This window comes from Crotalus tigris, unplaced genomic scaffold, assembly GCF_016545835.1.
Source record: "Crotalus tigris isolate CLP2741 ecotype Arizona unplaced genomic scaffold, ASM1654583v1 scf7180000017628.32516253702:7417878, whole genome shotgun sequence".
Lineage (NCBI taxonomy): Eukaryota > Metazoa > Chordata > Lepidosauria > Squamata > Viperidae > Crotalus > Crotalus tigris.
Genome location: NW_024096523.1, coordinates 6,390,918 through 6,412,742, shown reverse-complemented (window position 1 = coordinate 6,412,742; position 21,825 = coordinate 6,390,918). Strand labels below are relative to the sequence as shown.

The window sequence follows — 21,825 nt, the reverse complement described above, 5'->3', positions numbered from 1 at the left end:
TAACCACCCAAGAAAGCAGAACTCTTGAAACAGGCATTGTCTCAAAAGGAAACTTTTATTAGGGATTAGTGACAGTATAGGGAAGTCAAAGTGAGATCTGGGGAAAATCCCTCTTAAATGGTATAGTTAAACCAGCAATATTCTTCCTCCCACCAGAGTCATAATGCCCATCTGAAATCCAGCCAATCCACAGGTGGCACAGTTGGCGGCATCTCAACGTCTTCTCCAGTTTCATTTCTCTGTAACCGTCTCCCTGATAACCGTCTCCTTTCTCAAGGGGATAGAGGCAGGAGAAGAAGAGTAGAAAATGAAAGTTACCCCAAGTGAAAGTAAATATCCCCCCCCCCCAGCAAAATGGCAGGCCCCAAAACAAGAGCACAAGAGTATATATGCAAGGAAAACAATAAGGATTTGGGGACCTGACATCACTTCAAAGTTTCTGCTTACTAGCTGGAGTTCAGAGAAAAAGATTACTGGAGACAATCTCAGGCTGTAACAAAAATGTGCACGGGGACAATTCCTTCAGATACCCTGGTCCCAATTCATAAATGGATCTAAAAGATACAAGGCTATGTCTGTGTTCACCAAATCAGGATTTTTAATCATGTTTCTTTGGCAAGTCATGTTCTCCTCTGTGACATGGCCCACAGTTAGGCTAGCTGGGTTTACAGGGTGGGTGAAAAATAAAATGGAACTATATGCAATGCAAATTAAATTAGTGCAATTTTCCAATGTGTAAACCAGGACAATATGGTTTATGCATCAAAGACATGACTAAAATATGCTGGTTTAATGTTATGTATGAACACAGCAACAACCGTGCTTGATTTTTCAGGGCCCTTCATGGTAAAGCATTGGCAGGAGGTATTCACATATCCCACTCTGAATTAAATGAAGTTTACAGATTGCCTTTGGCACCAATCCCATATAAATGCATTGTAGCAGTCTAAATAGTCAGTTATTACATCATGGATAACTGGAGCAAAACTAAAGCAGGGCCATCAGCTGGCTTACAATTTTTCTCACTTCATAAGCTGTGAAAGTCCATGCCAACTTCTACTCTAAGTACAATTCAGGTCTCTCAATTCTGCCTTTTGTTACACTGAATTTCCAATTCACAAAAAGATTGGAAAATGGAACAGCTCCTATGAAATATCAGTCAAGGTTGAATAATGGTTCCCAGCTTCCATAAAAATATTTAGGCAGGAAAGCTAAAATCCAGAAAAGTTACTTGCAGACAGACTCTGCTTACATTAGAAGCACTTATCTGAAGACTTAATATCCCCCATTAGTTTGAAGTCTCCTTTGAATCAAGCTCCTGGTGACTTCATGGAGGTTTTCTTGACAATGTTTGTTTGTTCATGCCATCTTTCATTCTGTGTAAAGTGGTCTACATAGCACCCCAATCTTCAGCTTTTATCAATAACAGCCATGTAAAACAGGTCGTGCTTGTGATACAGTGATTGGCTCAAAGCCACCAGTCTTAGTTGAACACCTTAATCTCTACACTATAATGGTTCTTCGAAAATGGTTGCAACTATCTTCTTCTTGGATGTATTTTGACTTTCCAATTTAGCCTAGGCTTGCATCTTTGATGGTTTCTTAACAAAATATGGGTCATGCTTGACCCACGATCATGCTTAGTTTCTGAGCCCAGTAAAATCAGCCATGTATTGCCACTTGCTGGTGCATATCTCACTTCACTTTTCCAATAAAAAGAATAATATTAAGGCCGAATATTAAAAGAACAGTAACCAACATTTATAAGAAAAAAAAAATACCAAATAATCACAAAAGCCAGAACTGGTCATAAATAGACAAAATAAACAAAAACCAAGAGAAATGTCAAAAAGAAATGTCCTCCGCTGTTAATGAAATTCAAATAAACTCAAATAAAATATACCTTCCCACAGAGAATTGCACATTTCAGGAAATGCCATCAAGAAAACTACCAAATGTGTCTTTGGGAACAACAATGTATGCAAAACAAGCACAGTTGCTGACCCGTGATACATTCTGACTGTCAGCCTTACAAAGTACACCACCAGGAAACATGACCAGATGAGTTAATTCTACTTTATTGTAAGGTTAGATTAAGAGAATCTTGCAAGTCTGCAAGTCTCTCTTCTCTTTCCCTCTATCGCACAAAAACTAGAAAGGGTCACTTCTGAGCCTCTTGCCCCTTCCACATTCCTGCTTAGGGCTAAGTTACCTTTTATCTGACTGTTCCCTTGGCCGTATCTTGTTGCCTTGTCTCCAAAGATCATTCCCATACAGCAATAGCAATAACATTTAGACTTATATATTTTCTGAGCAGTTTACAATGCCAGCATATTGCCCCCAACAATCTGAGTGCTCATTTTACTGACTTCAGAAAGATGAAGGCTGAGTCAATCTTGAGCCCCATCAGGTTCAAACTCCAGGCTGTGGGCAGAGTTAGCTGCAATACTTCATTTTAACCCCTGCACCACTAGGACTCCTCTTATACCATTACACTTACTGTTCCTGACATAGCATGATAAAGCTCCCTTTGTAACATAGTGTTACACAGTGCCTTCTTTGTTATCAGTTTAAACTGCCTTAAGATTCAGGCTTACCATGAGGAAGATCAGAGGTCAGATGGGGAAGAAGATAGCTTCGGATCAACTCCCACTCAAAGTCATCTTCAGCACCTTGGCTATATTCACACTGATTTAGATCCCCGTCTTCTTCAAATGTGCAGCCAGCTATGAAAGAGATTCAGAGACACGTCAAGATGAAGAACAGCATCTGAGAAATGTACAGAAAATGCATCGTAACAGACAGAGTACAGGAAAATGACAAAGCATGTGTAAATTATAGATATTTCTGCAAAGCACATATAAATTGTAGATATTTCTGTAAGGACCCACCCCACTTTGCATCTTAAGAAGACAGAACTCTTGGAATAATTCTTCCAACAGGCATCCTTTATTAAGAGAAAATGGTTGCAGGCATTCTAGACAGGACTTGGGGTCCAAGCTCTCCCATTCAAGGTTTTAAGGGGTTCCCCAGTAGCCCCACTCAATCACCCCCTACTTCCAGCGACAGTCTCAGGCATTACACTCCCACCCCCTTTTCCTTACTGCCGGCTGGATGGAGACTTCAGAGAAAACTACATGAAAGGTAATAGCCCCATTGTTATGGTTAGTCCTTTTGGTGATACACACATCCAGTTCCTCTGAAGTGTACCGAAGGAAGTGAGGGCCATAAAGCCCCTTTGTTCACCCCCTTCCCTTCATCGTATGACAGAATCCATAGAAGGCAGAAATGGGGTTTTTTATAATTGATAACTAGAGATGAAATATAATTGGATTCTGACAATTTCTGCAGCTGAAATTTCTTTTTCACACTTTCGAAGAACCATTGCATTTAGCAAGGAGGATTTAAGTTTTTGATAATTTTTGATAATCTTCCCAAAAGATATTCAAAGAGTCCATCTACAATCTCCAAGTTATTGATTCACAGTTAACAGTGATTTAACAATCAGGAAGTTGTAAAATTTCAGAACATGTAAAGAATTTCACTAAATATTAGGAAATTTTCCTGATGGAATTACCTTTAGCAGCAGAATAAACTAATCTGAAAAAATACACACTCACCTTCCTAAGATACTTATGGCTGGATAGTCATCTTTGAAGCTATTATAATAATGGGTTTACAGCATTTGAGAGAAATTTAGCAGATGGCAATACCTGCTAAATACATAAATACATAAAGTCTTTTATTTCAATGTAAGGTATTGTAGAATATTTCCGGTAGATCTTATTTGCCTTCTAGAAGTTCTCTGGATTTTTCTATTATCTATTGGATGGGGGGGGGCGGCAAATTCTTTGGGTCCACATACAATATATCCTTTTCAAAGCTGTTACTAGATTATTTCTTCTTACTTTTGTTATTTAGATTACCATCATTTAGAATCAGATTAATACTTTTCTTATTAACTAGGTGCTTCAAATGTAGAGTCAATAATAGGACAGTTTTATTAATTTGCTAAGCCTGCACAACGGGCTTTTGAAAGCTACTATTTTGTTTGACTAAATGTATTTAAATATTTTCTACTGATGGTTACTATTTTGCTCATGCCTCTCACCAACCATTGCTAAAGGTTGGCCTAAAAACAATAAACTTGAAAAATGAATAGTAAAGTAAGTTGGACCCAAATATCCTAAGAAGATATATTTGAGACTTGACAGAGAAAACATCCTGCCACTTCCCAAGCTGCATTAATTTATAATTAAGTTCTTCCAGAGTGGAAAACAAATGTTATATGTAATTCATCCTAGATAAGAATCCAATCATGGGGAAATATTATCAGAGTTTGCATTTAACATTAAAGCACAATTCTAAAAAGGAAGATGCAGGAACCTTTTGCCAGTAAAAATGGATGAGAAGTATTGAATGCTCATAAAATATCTCCTCTTACCTCCCTCAGCAGAATCAACATGGAGGAAAAAAAGAATACAGGCAGTCCTCAACTTACGACCACAATGGAGCCCCCAGTTTATGCTGTTAAGTTAGATCATTGTTAAGTGAGTTTTGCCTCATTTTACAACCTTTCTTGCAAAAGTTGTTAAGTGAATCACTGCAACTGTTAAGTTAGCAACATGGTTCTTAAATGAATCTGATTTCCCCACTCATCAGAAGGGCACAAAAGGTGATTAAAAGACCCCATCTGAATTTTGATCATGTGACCATGGGGATGCTGCAACTGTTGTAAGCAGGAAAATCAGTCATAAGTCATTTTTTCCAGTGGTATTGTAACTTTGAATGACCACTAAATGAACTGTTATAAATCGAGGATGACCTGTATGCAGATATTGCAGATATTATACAATTGGGATGAGGCACTGCATTGCAACATCCTCTACATCAGGGATCTCTATTCCCCGGTCCATGGACCGGTACTGGGCTGCAGCATGCCAGCAACCGGTCCGGACAAACAAGCAAAGCCCCATCAGCGGGATGCAGGCAGCACAGAAAACCACACCCTCTCCGGTCCACGGAAAAACCACATAACTGGTCCCTAGTGCCCAAAAGGTTGGGGACCTCTGCTCTAGATATAGAGAGATCTTACATTTGTTTGCCAGATATGAGAAACTAAGCTACCTCATTTACCACTGGACCTCTAAGTATAGTGTTTAAATTTTCCTCTACAAAAAGGTTTCATTGATTACAGTAAAGGGATATAAAGACGTTTGCACCTACTTTTTTAAAAAGCTGCCAAAAGAACAGGGCAGTTGAAAAGCTGAAAGGATAGATAGAAGAAACAAGCTAACTATAGAGTGAAAATCAAAAGGACAGTCCATCCCTCATGGAACATCTTTCCTCTTTCCTTAATATTTGCTTTAGAAGACTCTTGGATTTTTTTCTCCATGTAATATTCAAGAGTATGATTATCCATTATCCCTGAACAAAACTGCCTGTCCTGCTTCAAGTCAGATTTTCACCAAAGCTAGTCATGAGTTTCAGATTTGTGAAGCTGATCATAATTTGAGGAGGGATTTACAGTAGCAATAGCATCAGCAATAGCACTTAGACTTATATACCACTTCATACTGCTTTACAGCCCTCTCTAAGCAGTTTACAGAGTCAGCATATTGCCCCCAACTATCTGGGTCCTCATTTTACTGACCTCAGAAGGATGGAAGGCTGAGTCAACCTTGAGCCCATCAGAACTGAATTCCAGATTGTGGGCAGAGTTAGCCTGCGATACAGGTAGTCCTTGACTTATAACATTAGTGATCGTTCAAAGTTACAATGGCATCGGGAAAAAGTGACTTATGGCCATTTTTCACATTGACAATCATTGCACAGCATCCTCCATGGTCACGTGATCAAAATTCAGATGATTGGCCACTGGTTCATACTGATGACTGTTGCATGATCCTGGGGTCGTGTGATCCCCTTCTGCAACCTTCTGACAATTAAAGTCAATGGGGAATCCAGATTCACTTAATGACCATGTTACTAATTTAATAACTGCAATAATTCACTTAACAACTGCAGCAAGAGAAGTCGTAAAATGGGGCAAAACTTACTCAACAAATGTTTTACTTAGTAACATAGATTGTGGCCTCAATTGTGATTGTAACTCAAGGATTACCTATCCAGAGGTCCCCAACCTTGGCAACTTTAAAATTTGTGGACTTCAATTCCCAGAATTCCTCAGCCAGCCAGCCTGGCTGAGGAATTCTGGGAGTTGAAGTCCACAAGTCTTAAAGTTGCCAAGATTGGAGACCCCTGATCTATACTACATTCTAACCATTGTGTCCCCAGGGCTCTCTTACATTTAACTGGTGCTTGGAATTTTTTAGAAAGGCTATAATAATTCCTAAACTAGAACATTTTCCTTAGAGAACAGAGAAGCACTCTGAGTAATCTTGATACGGAGAGCCCAAGAACAGAAGAAATGAAGTGACTTGTGTACACCAAGCAACATGCTACTAGAAAAATTCTTTACACAGGGATCCCAATAGAGTAGTTCTTGACTTACAACCATTCATTTACCAAGTATTCAAAGTTACAACAGCATGGGAAATAGTTATTTACAACCTGTCCTCACACTTACGACCATTATAGCATCTCCACAGTCCCCTGATCAAAAATTGGGCATTTGGAACCAGCATCTATTTACAGTAGTTGTCTTAGGGTCACGTTTTGGCAACCTCCCCAGCCAGTTTCCAATAAGCAAAGCCAATGTGGGAAGCCAGATTCATTTACCAACTGTGACAACCCCATCTTGCTTAGCAATGGACACTGTGGTCATAAGTCAAGGACTACTTGTCATGTCAAAAGGTATGCACAAGTCAATTCGTAGATATCTGCCTATAAAGCAAGGACATCAAAGTCGGTCCAAAATTAGGACCTGAATTAACAGGTATTGCCCAACCTGCTTGCATCTTGGATATCTGTGATTTTATCCAAGTAAGACAGGAGAACAAGGAATTAACAGTGGCAGCCAAAAACATCAATGCATTTCTTCTGAGATGTATGCAAGACTAATGACAAATAGCAGCAAGTATCCAGGTTTCAAGCTTTTGCCATTTCAAATATGGGAGTGATTTAAAAGAAATAATCCCTTCCAATTTTTTTTCTAAATGCAACATAAATGCAAAATGCATGGAAAATGAGGCTTCCTATCAAGAACGATGAAAGGAAGAGCAAAGCAAGAAGAAGAAGAAGAAGAAGAAGAAGAAGAAGAAGAAGAAGAAGAAGAAGAAGAAGAAGAAGAAGAAGAAGAAGAAGAAGAAGAAGAAGAAGAAGAAGAAGAAGAAGAAGAAGAAGAAGAAGAAGAAGAAGAGACAGTATGGAAATTCCATAAGCTCATGAACCATCAATCCCCAATGGAAATGATAAAGAATGTCTCATGGTTGTGATCTTTAATAGGAGATGGCCACTGATGGCAATGAAAAGTTCGAAAGAACAACTGACCTTAAGTAGCGAACTAGCAAAGATTCAACAAAATGAAATGGAGGAATATTCTAATCCTGACATTTAGAGCCAAATTTTAAAAAAGCCACTGCAATTGTTTCAGAATGAATGTAAAACCAACAGATAAACAAATCCTTTCTCTTGGGTATTAACCCTGAATCAAAAAAAAAAAAAAAAAAAAAGTCCAGAACGGCCACCACAAATGTGTTTAATTCATGTTTCCTTTTTATCTTGAAATTAACAGTATCATTCAACTGCATCACCTACCATGAATGAAAGATTTAAGATAAAAATTATGACACCAACTTTCTTTTGGCTTTTTTAGCAAGACAGTTGAGCTTATACAGAGAGTCCACAACTTAACGACCACAACTGAGCTCAAAATTTCTGTTGCCAAGTGAAACATTTGTTAAGTTAATTTTGCCCCATTTTACAATTTTTGTTGCCTCAGGTGTTAAGTGAATCACTGCAGTTGTTAAGTTAGTAACACGGTTGTTAAATGAATCAGGCTTCCCCATGGACTTTGCCTGTCAGAAGGTCGCAAAAGGGGATCACATGATTCCGGGACACTGCAACCATCATAAATATGAGGCAGTTACCAAGTGTCCAAATTTTGATTGTGAGATTATGGGGATGCTGCAGTGGTCGTAAGTGTGGAAAAATGGTCAAGTTACTTTTTTCAGTGCTGTCCCAAAGGTGCTTTTTCAAGAGGCAATTGGACTTTCTTGTTTTTCTTTGAAGATGTTTCGCTTCTCATCCAAGAAGCTTCTTCAGTAGAAAAGTCCAGTTGCCTCTTGAAAAAGAACCTTTGGGACAACCATGACCTGGATGACTGAGAATCTCCATAGATTTTTCTCAGTGCTGTTGAACAGTCACTAAATGAACTGTTGTTAAATCAAGGACTACCTGTACTACATATCACGCAAGCTAACATATCCAAAGTTTGCTAGGACAAACATCTTAAATAGCAGGCTCCGATCTGAGTTGGTCACAGAGACCAGAGGTTTTGTTTTCTGAGCTTTTGGACTTGAGCCTGGAGCCCATCCTCAGGGAACTTCTCTCCTGCCTTTCTAACCCTTCTCTCTGAGGATGGGCTCTAGCACAAATCCTGGTGACCGACCTGGACTGGATCCTGCAACATTACCCTGGGACACATCTAGTGCCTTCATTCATCTTAAACAGCCTTCCTCATCTGTGCCTCTGTCCAGAAAAGTAGACTTCAAAGGCCTCGAATTCTTTTAGCAAAAGCATGGCGTCAGCTGAAAATTCTGAGCTTTTAAATCCACCCACTTGCAGAACAGAGGAAGTTGGTCTAGAGCAGGGGTAGGCAACCTTGGCTCTTTTATGACTCGTGGACTTCAACTCCAAGAATTCCTCAGCCAGCCACGGGAGCTGAAGTCCACGAGTCATAAAAGAGCCAAGGTTGCCTACCCCTGCTCTAGAGAAAGAATGTAAACTGGAATAAGTAAATTAAGATGTTTCTTTGTCCTCAAATCCCTTTACCCCCCCCCTTTTTTTTTTTTTGGTCTCTTCTTGCATTTTACGCTTCTCAGAAGGATTGGAGGACAAAGCATTAAGTGTGAAATCCTGTGTATGTCTGTGATTTTTCACAGTTATGACAGGAAAATAGGAGTGAATAAATTGAGAAATGCAACTTGGCAAGACCTCCTGATACACTCACAAGCCATACAATTCGTGGAAATAAAGGGAGAATTTCAGTTCCTAAGTTTATTCAGATGGAAACCACAAATTCTGGTTCCCTGAGGATGGGCTTCAACATGAATCTGAAAGCTCGGAAGACTAAACCAGTTGTGGAATTCAAGTATGTGAACAACCGGTTCTCTGTGTAGATGCCGCTTCCGGAAGTCCATTCTGGGTCTGGGCAACAAAAAATTAGCTACCGGTTCTGCCAAAGTGGTGCAAACCGGCTGAATCCCACCACTGGACTAAACCTCCAGTTCCAGTGACTAACCTATATTGGATCCTGCAACATTATCCTGGGACACGAATATAGGTAGTCCTTGACTTACAACAGTACATTTAGTGTCCATAGAAGGTTACAACAGCACTGAAAAAAGTGACTTATAACTGTTTTTCACACTTATGACCGATGCAGCATCCCTATGGCCACATGATTAAAATTTGGATGCTTGGCAACAGGCTCCTATTTATGTCACTTGCCGCATCCTGGGGTCATGTGATCCCATTTTGCAACCTTCTGACAAGCAAAGTCAATGGGGAAGCTGGATCCACTTAACAACCGTTACTAACATAACAACCATAGTGATTCACTTAACACCTCTGGCAAGATAGGTTGTAAAATGGGGCAAAACTTACTTCACTGTCTGGCTTAGTAATGGAAATTTTGGGCTCAATTGTGGTAGTCAATCGAGGACTTCATTCGTGAGACAAAAATTTCCCTGCCATCTGGCTAAAGCAAATCCCAAACTCACAAGGTTTGTGTGTGAAAATAAAGTTAGTGTGAAGATCTTAGTACAGAAGAGGCGTTATCTTACCTGAACACCTTTTCTCAGTACGGAGATGGAGAATCCACCAATGGGTTTTCTCTGTCTACCTGCTCTTGAGACCAAGTAGCCAAACTTGACACGCCCCCTCTTGCTAGGAGATCCAGTCTTAATGAGGGCGAAAGTGGCTGAAGGTGGACAAGGTGTTGGCTATCAATCCCTTAAATTCGGCCTAACTAACCTAAAGGGTGGGTGTGGATTCTCCATCTCCGTACTGAGAAAAGGCATTCAGATAAGACAACGCCCCTTCTCCAGTACAGGAGAGGGAGAATCCACCAATGGGACATACCAAAGCCTCATTGTCCTGATGGGTGGGAAACAGATAAGGCCAGAACAGTATCCCCAGAGACCACCTGTTGAAGGACCCTCCGATCAAAGGAGGCGTCTGCAGAAGCGAAACGGTCAATCCTGTAGTGGCATACAAACGGGGAGGGTGAGGACCATGTCTCAGCCCTGCAAATCTCCTCGATGGACGCCTGAGTGGCCCATGCCACAGAGGTCGCAGCACTGTGAGTGGAATAGGCAGTAAGATGACTTGGAGCCGGCAGGGAAGAGAACTGGTACACCTCCGCGATACAGGCCCTGATCCACCTGCCAATAGTGCCAGCAGAAACCTTCTGTCCCAGAGAAGCCAGACGGAAGGAGATAAATAGAGACTCAGATCTATGAAAAGGCTCTATGCGCTTCATGTAATGCTGCAGTGCCCTGCGGACGTCCAGTGTGTGCCACTGCTGCTCCAAGTCATGGGAAGGATTGGGATAAAAAATTTGCAAAATGACTTCCTGTGCCCTATGGAAGAGCAAGTTGACCTTGAGCATGAAAGCGGGGTCCAGCCGAAGGACCACCCAATTGCTGTGAAAGATACAAAGGTCATTCCTGACTGAGAGAGCAGCCAGCTCAGAGATACATCTGGCTGATGTGATGGCAATTAAGAACGCAACCTTAAGAGACAAGTTCTGCAACGGAATAGTAGCTATGGGCTCAAAGGGTGGTTTTGTTAGAGCGCGAAGCATGCGAGGCAATTCCCAAGAGGGGTACCTGTGTACACGGGAGGTCTGGTGTTGCACGCACCCTTGATGAAGGCACGAATCCTAGGATGATGAGCTAAGGGAACTGAATCCGCACAAGTGAGTAAGGTTGACAGGGCCACCACCTGTCTGCGAATAGTCGCAGGGGCAAGGCCTCTGTCCAGACCATCCAGAAGATAATCTACAATCTGAGGGATGGTCAATTTGTATACATCCAGTTGTCGCCTTCTACACCAATGGCAAACATTTTTCCAAGTAGAATCATAAATGCAATTGGTGGCTGGGCGACAAGAGGCCTGAATCATGGTAATTGTGTCTGTGGGGGGGGATAATTCTTGTGTCACGATGCTGCGCTCAAACGCCAGACGGTCAACTGTAACCATTGAGGGTCTGGGTGTTGGAGGATCCCCTGGTGTAAAGACATGCGATGTGGAGGAATCTTCCATGGAGGAGACCGGGAAAGATTCACCAAGTTGGCAAACCACGGCCTCTATGGCCAATACAGGGCCACGAGGATCACTTCCGCCTGCTCCTGGAGTAGTTTGTGGATGGTCGCCGGTATGAGTGGGAGGGGAGGGAAAGCATAAAGAAGACCTTGTGGCCACGGGGTCTGCAAGGCATCTGTCCCCTCTGCCCCTGGAAGAAAATAGCGGGAGTAGTACCTGGGGAGTTGGGCATTGGCTGACAACGCAAACAGGTCGAGGATCGGATGGCCGAACTTGTGGGTGATCTCGGAGAACAGATCCAGATGCAACCCCACTCCGAGGGGTCCACCATAGAGTGACTCAAAAAGTCTGCCTGCTGGTTCTCGACCCCCGAGATGTGTTCGGCCCTGAGAGAGGCCAGATTAGACTCTGCCCAGGAATCCAGGAGTCGTGCCTCGGACATAAGGGATCTGGACCTAGTGCCCCCCTGATGATTGACGTGTGCATTGGATGCCACATTGTCCGTGAGGATCAGAACTTGATGTCCCCTGATCCAGTGCCTGAATTGGCGAAGAGCTATGTGGATGGCCCTGAGCTCCAGCCAATTGATGTTGTGTCTCAAGTCTGTGCAGGACCAGTGGCCCTGTGCAAACTGAGACTGTAGATGGGCTCCCCAACCGAATAGACTGGCATCCGTCATAATGGTGATGCAGTCCGGTTCCTTGAAGGGTGATCCCTTGGTCACTGCTTGTGAGAACCACCAGTGCAGAGATCTGAGGATGTGAACTGGGAGCCTGACCTGATGGTTGGATGCTCTGACATTCACCCGCTGAAATGATAGGAAGAACCATTGGAGGTCCCGCAAGTGGAGCCTGGCCCAGGGAACTATGGCTATGCAGGAAACCATCTTTCCCAGGAGCTGGGAGAGTAAGATCAGTGGAATGGTACAGTCCCTGTACACCCGACAAGCCAGATCCCTGATGCTGACTGTGTTCAGCAGGTCAGCGGTTCAAATCTCACCGGCTCAAGGTTGACTCAGCCTTCCATCCTTCCGAGGTAGGTAAAATGAGGACCCAGATTATTGGGGGCAATGTAAATATATATATACATTGCTTACTGGTGTACACCGCTTAGAGAGTGCTTGCACGGTATATAAGTCTAATAAATAAATAAATAAATAAATAGCTCCTGGGAGAGATAGTTTGTGTTGCCTATGATGGCTCCCAGGTGCAGAAGCCTGGAGGAGGGAACCGTCTGGCTTTTTTGAAAATTGACTGAGAAGCCATGTTGTTGGAGGACCTGAATGGTCCTCCAACAACATGCCTATGATGCCTATGGTGCCTATGATGCCTATGGTGCCTATGGTGTGTTTCAGGTCTGCCTGAGCTGCCTGGAAGGAGGATGCTTGAATCAGGATGTCGTCCAGGTAACACTGGATGCATATTGGTACCTTCGTCAAGTGGGCGGCTAGTATGGCCAGGATCTTGGTGAACACCCTGGGTGCCGAGAAAAGGCCGAAAGGGAGGGCCTTGTACTGGAAATGACTGCCCCTGTAACAGAACCTGAGGAACTGCCAATGAGCTGGATGGATAGGGATGTGGAGGTACGCTTCCGTGAGGTTTATTGACGCCAGGAAGTCTCCCTGTCTGATGCCCCCCAGGATGGACTGGAGTGATTGCATCTTGAACTTTTTGTAAGTGATGTAATAGTTTAGACCCTTGAGGTCCAGAATCGCTCTCCATCCCCCTGAGGCCTTGGGAACCACAAAGAGGATGGAGTAGAATCCCCCTCCTTTGTGGTTCGGCGGTACGGTTCTATGGCCTGAATCTCTAGAAGATGTTGAATAGCCTCCTGCATGAGTCCTTGTTTGAGTGGATCCCGAGAAATGGGACAAGCAATGAATCGGTCCGGGGGGCTGGCCAGAAATTCCAGGGATAGACCAAACTGGATGGTTTGCAAGACCCAGGTGTCCGTGGAAGTGAGTTCCCACTCATGGAAGAAGTGGGCCAGCCTTCCCCAGATGGGAAGTGTAGTGTAAAAGTCACTTGGACCTCCTGTAGGGACGTCCTGCCCCTCAAAATGGCTGCTTAGATTGACTCTGCTGTCTGGACCGAAAACCCGGCCTGTCATACGGACGATCATATGGCCTATCCTGTCTGGGTGTGTATGAGCAGGAAGGCTGAGTGACTGATGGGCCTGCCGCTGGCCGAAAGGACTGCCTGCGGAAGTAGGGAGCAGGACGTTTGTCGGCCCATTTGTTCAAATGGGCCAGGACCTTCCGCTTGTCCTTGTTCTCCACAAGGTACAGGGCCAAGGCCTCCCCAAAAAGATTATTGTCCAGATAGGGAGCAGTCGCAAGACGCCATTTGGCTTTGGCATTGGCCTGCCAGTGTTTCAGCCAGAGCATCCTCCTGGCTGTAATGTTGGATGCTAGAGACCTAGAAGCAAAGTTGGCCAACTGAAGCGTTGCGTCCGCAGCATACTCAGTGGCTGCCACCATTTTGCTTAGGTCCTGATGGGTCCAAATGTCCTCAGCAGGGACCCTGGCCTGAAGCTGACCCAGAGTGGTACGCACAAAGAAGGATGCACAAGTGGCCATTTTGATTGCCCATGCTGCTGATTGATGGGTCTTCCTGAAGATCTGGTCCCACTTTCTGTCATCCACTTTAAGCGCCTCTGACATGTCTCCAGCGACCGCAGTCTGGGATACCAGAGGGTCCAGGCTTCATCAACCTTGGGGACCTCCAGGGCATCAGTGAGGTCTGTGGAGGTGCTAAAAATCTTTTTGTCAGACCCGCTTATGGAAGGGAAGGAGGAAGGTGAGGCCCATTGTTTTTTGATCCCCTTGAGAAAAATAGAGGGACACGGAATGTGATGTTGGGCTGCCACTGTCTCAAAAAATATCGGATTTGGACTAGAGTCCGAAGTTGCCTGCAGCTGGGGAAACTGATCGGACCCTATATTTGCCACTGAAGTGGCTTTGCGAAGGAAGGGAAGAAAGAGGGCAGGATTGAACAGGCCTCCTGATGGGGAGGGTTCAGGTGGAAGTTCCTCCTCCTCTGATAAATTAAATTCCATCTGCTCCTCGCCTTGCAGCGAAGAGTAACCGCTTATGGAGGAGTGTGCAGGAGATGTGGGTTCCTGAGGAATAGGAAACCCCATGGAGGAAACATAAGGTGGCATGGTTGATGTAGAAGCCCCTTGTCCAGACGGATGAAAGGACCTTTCTGCTAGAGCGTGGTCCACAACCTTGGATAGTAAGGCCTCGAGATGGCTGTCGGAGAAAATGTCTCCAATGTCTGGCCCCCTGAGTCCTGCGACTGTAAGGGTAAAGATGGCCTCTGGGGCTGAGCCTGAGGCTGTTGAGCCAATACAGGAGGGCAGCTGAGTGTGGCAGGTGTACCTGTGAGAGACCACACACCTTGGGCCAAGGTTGAAGGGCCTAAAGGAAGGTCAAATTCAGGAACCGCCATTTGGTCCATCTCTAATCGGGCCTGTCTCTGTGTTCTATCCCAGCCTATTGCCATCCTTGTTAAAGGCACAGGGACCAAACCCCTGCTGATGCAATAAGCTGGAGACTTTACAACAAAACAAACCTCTTTTAATATGGGTGACAAACCTGTCAAATAGTCCAAAACACAAACAGCAAAACTCAAGTCCAAAGGAAACACGATGCAAACAGACGAGAAGTCACAAGCAAGACAAACAGACCAGGATTCCAAGAAGCACTTTGCAAACGGTTGCCTTCAGCAACCAGCACCACCCACACCTCCTCTCTTTATTCAGCAGTCCCAAGGCGTTGCCTCTCATCGCCTTCTCCTTTTACTCTGGAGGCGTCGTATTGATTGCTGTTGATTTTCTCTTGCTAAATGATGACGTGTGCGAGCATCAATTAGCGAGTCCATCAGGTGTGACTCTCTGAGTCTAACTCATTCTCCTCACACAGCTGAGCTTCATCAGGAACACGACTGGAGGGCCCAGGCTCTGCATCAAACCGTGAGTCTTGTAATTCATCCGAGCCTCCCTCTGCCCCTGATGGCTCTTCAAATACCTCCTCCACCTCCTCCTCAGATTCCTCAGACTCAGCTGTTGCGAGCATAGGCTGGCACAGAATCACAACACTCTGCACTCTGGAGAACTCCTTCTCCAGAGCCTGGTGCCTATGGCTGGCTTGCTTTTCCGCCAACTTGGAAGGCTTCTTGAGAGTGGTCTTAGCCTTAGATTTGGGCTTGCCTGCTGCCTCCTGTTCAGAGGATTTGTGCTGGCCATAACTAGAGGGTGGGGAGGCGGAGCTCATGGGTTGAGGCATCGTTGTGTCCTCCATCCTATTTGAGCAGCCTCAGGGAAACTGAGACGAAGCTCTGGCAGGCAAGCTGTTGGTGGAAGCGAAATTGGAACAAGTAACAAGACTGCTCCCCTGACCACCTGACCAGAAAAAAATTATATCTGGGCTTTGGTCATGGCAATTGAGTCAGATGCCGAAGGCACGGTTGGGGACCCACTCTGGGCTCTGCCCGGAGGCCTTAGGTGGCCAGTCAATGTGCACCAGCAAAAAAGGAAAAACCCCAATGAGGGCACAGAGGGCCTGAAAGGAAAAAATGTCCTGGCAAGGAAGGATCAGGCTCAATTGGCGGCTACACAATTTGTATGTATTGCAGAAGGTGATGTGTGGTTTAATGTACCAGGAAGTCACTAGGTTGGTGAATCTGGATTAGTTCATATTCAGTAGCACAATACACATTGTTATGAGCTAGATAGCACTCTAAATGGCTGTGTTACTTTGAGTAGGCCTCGTTGGGCCTAAAGAAGCTCCTACGTGGCGTTCAAGATGGCAGCCATCAGGAAATGATCTAGTTAACTGTGCCCAGAGGAGTGCAGTGAAATTGGAAATTAAGTACTAAAAGGGCTGTATAAAGTAAGTCACTAATGGGGCAGAGTGCTGAGAGGGCCGAAGAAAGGCCGTTCGCAGCTCTTTGCCTGGGTCGGCGGCCTCAAAATGGCGGCCGCAACTTGTTCTTTGCTGAGAACGGTCTCGGTGGCCTCAAAATCAAAAATCCAGATGGCTGGGGCGATCGCAATAGCAGCAGTAGACGCTGCGCCGAAATTGCGCCCAACGAACTTACTTCTAAACGGCAGGCAAGAGAGGAGATGAATCGGACTTCGTTGCCTTTGTCGGCAACCAAAATGGTGTCTGCGATCAATTCCGGCAGCCGGAGGTGAGTCCGGAGGCCCTGAATCGAATCTCCAATTTCAGACCAGCAGTCTGAAAGAGCACCCAGTAGTTTAAAGAAAAGGAGAAAAAGGGAGGAAAAAAAAGGGGGGAGAAAGAACGATGTCCCAAGCAGCCCCTGTTTAGAAATTTTCCCCAGAGCCCTGGGGAAAGAAAGAAAGGAAAGCTGCAGAAAACTCCCCCCCACACACACCTTACAGTCCTCAAATCTGTGATTAAGGGAGGATTCCAAATTAGTATTTAGTTAATTTTTGAGGGAAAAGGAGAACTCACCAATGGATTTCTAACCTGCTATCTGCTGAGAGCCAAACCTGATACGTCTTCAAGAGCTGAGACCAAGTTAAGACTGGATCTCCTAGCAAGAGGGGGCGTGTCAAGTTTGGCTACTTGGTCTCAAGAGCAGGCAGACAGAGAAAACCCATTGGTGGATTCTCCATCTCCTGTACTGGAGAAATATTATTTTTCGGTGTAGTTTAGGAAACTTAACAACCTTTCCAAGTGTTTATTCTGTTGAAGGATCAAAACTGTCGAGAAATGGCTGGCATTCAAATTCAGGCTATCAAAATATTTTTATTCTTAGCAAAAAAGAAAAAAGAAAAAGAAACAGTTTTAGATTAAGGTTTAAAATATTAGAAAATCATTCTACACAGCATTCTTTACTTTCAAAGCAATCCTAGCATTAACAATAGAGTATGAGCACTAAAAGATGTTGGATTTATTGTTCAAAATTTCTTCTCAACATAAGACCTTCTCAATAAATGGAGAAGATAACAAAAGGTTGTTTTCTTTGGAGTTTTGCCAATCAAACAATGCCCAGCTTAGTGATCCTTCTGTGATTCTATTTTGTTTCTGATTGAGTTTAAAGTTGCTGGAGAACTTGATGATGCACAGTTTTGCAATGAAAAAAAAAAAGTCAGGGTGGAAGAAAACACAAGTGAAATGGTCTATTAAAGTGAATCGGTCTATTAATAAAATGTTTGCAGCAGCTTTGAGTATTATTATTAAGAAAAAAAATATGACAGGATAATTAATGCCTTTATTAAAATCAACAAAAAGCTACAAAAAGGCAACAGCTTTTATACAACTGCATTTTTCAGGCTGAATGTTATGTTGTTCAAAAATAGATAGAAAAAAAAATGGATAAATTAATCCAGGTATGTAATCATGGTGGCATGATTTCAGAAAGGGAGAAAACAGAACTGTGAAATTTAAAAGATGTGTGCTCTTTTTATGGGATGGCAACCTTGAAAGAGATCTAGGCCTAAGTCATTCTTTTAATTAATTTCAAATTATGCATTCTTATTTATTGTCTTAATATTTTAATGTTTTATAATGCTTTATCATGTTATAAGCTGCCCAGTGTCGCATGACAGGAGATGGGCAGCATATAAATTTAATTAATAAATTAAAATAAATTAAAATTTTGCATCAAAATCTGCCTTGCAATGTGATTTTTGCAGATTTTTTTCCCCTGTGAAAAACAATCTGTTTTCCTACTTTTCTTCCTTATACAATTCTTCTTTAAGACTTAATGGTAATGTGTAAAATCAGAGAGAATATTGCGTGAGAATATATGGAACATTCAGACAAATCCCTTGACCATCAAATCACTACCCAAATAAAAAAACACCACCGCCCATCCAGTCCTGTGATTTTCACCAAAATTTAAAAGCAGACTCTCTTCCATCACCAACCATACAACTGGTGTACAGCAATCAAACAGGACAGGTATAGACTTCAAAGGATAATTAGGACTGCAGAAAAAGTAATTACAATCAGCCTGTCTTCCACAGAGGACCTGTATATTGCATGGGTCAGAAAGAGGGCTGAGAAAATATCTACCAACCCCTCACATCCTGGACCTAACTTCTCCCCTCGGGATGCCGCTACAGGGCATTGCATGCCAAAAGAACTGGACACCAGGACAGTTTTTCCCTTGTACCATCACTCTGCTAATTCCCACAGTACTGTCTTTATGCCTAAGTATATTTACCCATGACTGTATTACTAGTATCTTTCTCATCTTTCCTTTTACCTTCTATTATTGATATCTTATAAAGACTTCGTTGTTTGTATGTACACTGATAGCTTCTGCACCGGAGACAAATTTCTTATGTATCCAATCACACTTGGCCAGTAAAGAATATTCTATTCTATATTCTTCTACTCAGATTGAAAATTGACAGGAAAAAAAATGCAACAGATCTTTGGAGCACCAGCTAAGTTAAAAACACTGCAGAAATTTACGTTAAGCTCTCCAAGCAAGCCAGTTTCATAGTAAGCATCAGACAAATCCACATTTGCAATGGCCCAGGCAGACACTGCTGGTGTCTAAGAGTTGCAGTGGTTACTCCCTCTTTTTAACACTTAGAAATGAAGGACACCTCCACTATTACTATGCCTTGCCTCCTTCAGCAGTTTCAACAACCATTTTCAAGGCACCAGGCACCAGGCCTAAAAGAATGGAAAGAAATCAGTGCTATGGAAGCAAATTCACATTTTCCCCACAGGAGGTCCATCACGCTAGACATTGTTAAAACATTAGAAATCAAAACAACAGTAAGCATAGCAAAATGATTGGGATGGGGATGGGAGCATGCAAGAACAGCAGGACTGTGACGGAACAGCCCTCATCCATCAAAAGTGCAGGAGAAGAAAATATCTTCAGTCATGGATTGTAAATGTCATGCAAATCCAAACCGCATTCGGATGGCCTGCCTAAGCACACTCACCGAACAGTAACTTCTGTTGAAGGATGTTGATTCAACAATGTTGAAGAACACTGTGTGTTCTTACTTCCTTCGAAGTAAGAACACACAATGAATCACTCTGTCTTCTGCATATCTCTAGATACCCCACATTTTTTTCTGTTCATTGGAGTCACTGTATTAGTGACAAAAGACTGATTAACCCAATATGCCAAGACTACCTATTTATATATTTATTTATTTGTATTTATTCACCTTTATTATTTTTACAAGCTACTCAAGGCAGCAAACATATCCAACACACCTTCCTTCTCCTATTTTCCCCACAACAACCCAGTGAGGTAAATTGGGCTGAGATTGGTCAATGGTCACTCAGCCAGCTTTCATAGCTAAGGTGGGACTTGAACTCACAGTCTCCCACTTTCTAGCTTGATGCCTTAACCACTAGGCCAAACTATATAAACAAAATATATAAAGAAAAATGATATGGTTTATTTGGTTTTGGGTTAGCATGTTGAATGAAGTAGTTCTACTGTGGTATAGATACCAAACTTTATGACTTAGTGGATTGATTGAACTTAGACTCCTCACAGTTCACAGTTGAGAAATGGTGTGTCAAGCCCATGTGGGGCTGTATGTATAAACCTAGTCATAGATTCACCACAGTATAAATTATGAGTCATCATAGTTTCCCTACCAGAGAATGATTCCTCTGCTTTCTCCTCAATTTGTATGCAATCCCTTCTTTTCATACTGTTCCTTGCTCTTCGTTTCGGCTAAGTTTTTTCCTCCTTTCTCAAGTTCTCCTAGTTCAGGGATAGGTAACCTTGGCTCTTTTATGACTTGTGGACTTCAACTCCCAGAATTCCTGAGTCAGCATGGCTGGTTCAGAAATTCTGGGTGTTGAAGTCCACAAATCATAAAAGAGCCAAGGTTGCCTATCCCTGGTCTAGGGATTTCTCAGCCTTGAGTGGCAGTTTGTCCTCCACCAATCAGAAACCCCAACCCATATAACAAGGGAGAAGAGAGAGGGGGGAGGGATGAGAAGATGACCTTGAGAAGAACTAGGATAGGGATAGGCAACCTTGGCTCTTTTATGGCTGGCTCAGGAATTCTGGGAGTTGAAGTCCATGAGTCATAAAAGAGCCAAGGTTGCTACCCCTGCCCTAGACAAATAGACAGTGAATTCTTTGAAGTGGCTCCACTTGAGCTTATAGGGGACATTGTTTTCTTAACACTTCTTTGTTTGCACAACACACATTCAAAGCAGCCCTTTCAAATACTTTGCATAGTCCTGCTAAGTAGTATAAACAAAGCCAAATATCCAAGCTAGCTTTGGATGTCAATTGTTTGTTAACTCCTAGGAATCCGGAAAGCAATGAATCATGGGAAGGGACACCAGTTTGGGCAGGCCATTCAACACTGAATTCCAGTCAACATCGGATACCCAGCCCAAAACAACATCATTGCAATAGTTGGAGGAAATTGTTATCAAACTGCAGCATTAAGCAAATCTATATGAATAATTCTATTAAATTAGAACTGCATCTTAGATAAACATAGTTAGGACTCATATGCAAATCTCAAATGCCTCTAAGCCTATGAAATAATATAAATGCATTAGACGTGAATGCCAAATATTAAGGGAAACTAAATTTAACAACATAAACCTACATACCCACTTGGAAGTTCCATTATGTTGAGTGAGATTTGTACCTAAATAAGCATGCAGGCTAGCAATAAGTTCTATTGTTACATATATGTTTGCACAGAAAAAAAGCTCTGCTGGGTTCAGTGTGGATTATCCTCAGGAAAAAGAGTATAGGATGCCAAGCTCTAAAAACAAAATTTGAAGTTTCTGTGGACAAATATGTTTATGTAGACAAATAAGTTTCCATTAGACATCAAGACTATAAATTTTGAATGATCTCAACCACCCCAACCTTGTTACAACAGAGCAAAGATTCAATTAAGGGTCAATGTGCACAACTTGTAGGAACACTGACGAAATAGTTGCAATGATGGACATTTATAAAACTCTTTCCACAGAAGGCCAATTGATGAGGTTGCTCCATACCAACCCTTTAGCTTTCCAGCATCTCTTCACCACTTGAACTTCAATTCACCTTTTGTCCTTTTCCTGGGCAAGTGGACTTGCTTCCAAATAAATATTTGAGCTGCCGCTAGCCAACTCCCAAGGGGAGAGAGGGAGGGAAGAAAGAAGGAAGGAAGGAAGGAAGGAAGGAAGGAAGGAAGGAAGGAAGGAAGGAAGGAAGGAAGGAAGGAAGGAAGGCTAGGATAGATATGTTCCAAAAGTAGCCCTCAACCTATGACCACACTGAGCCCAAAATTTCCTTTGCTAAACAAGATAGTTGTTAAATGACTTTTGTTTGCTCATTGTTAAATGATAGTTGTTTGCTTCCCCATTGACTTTGCTTGTCAGAAGGGAGTCACATG

General features: G+C 42.9%; 1 protein-coding gene across 6 annotated transcripts in view; it reads right to left on the bottom strand.

Annotated features, from left to right (window-relative positions):
* The window catches only part of PTPRU (protein tyrosine phosphatase receptor type U), a 691,901-nt gene that overhangs the window by 413,699 nt on the left and 256,377 nt on the right, over positions 1-21,825 (bottom strand). For all 6 annotated transcript variants that reach the window (XM_039334369.1, XM_039334366.1, XM_039334364.1 and 3 more), the window contains one exon: positions 2,598-2,726. In XM_039334369.1, the coding sequence (XP_039190303.1) occupies positions 2,598-2,726 (129 nt within the window). The remainder of the gene's footprint in view (positions 1-2,597; positions 2,727-21,825) is intronic.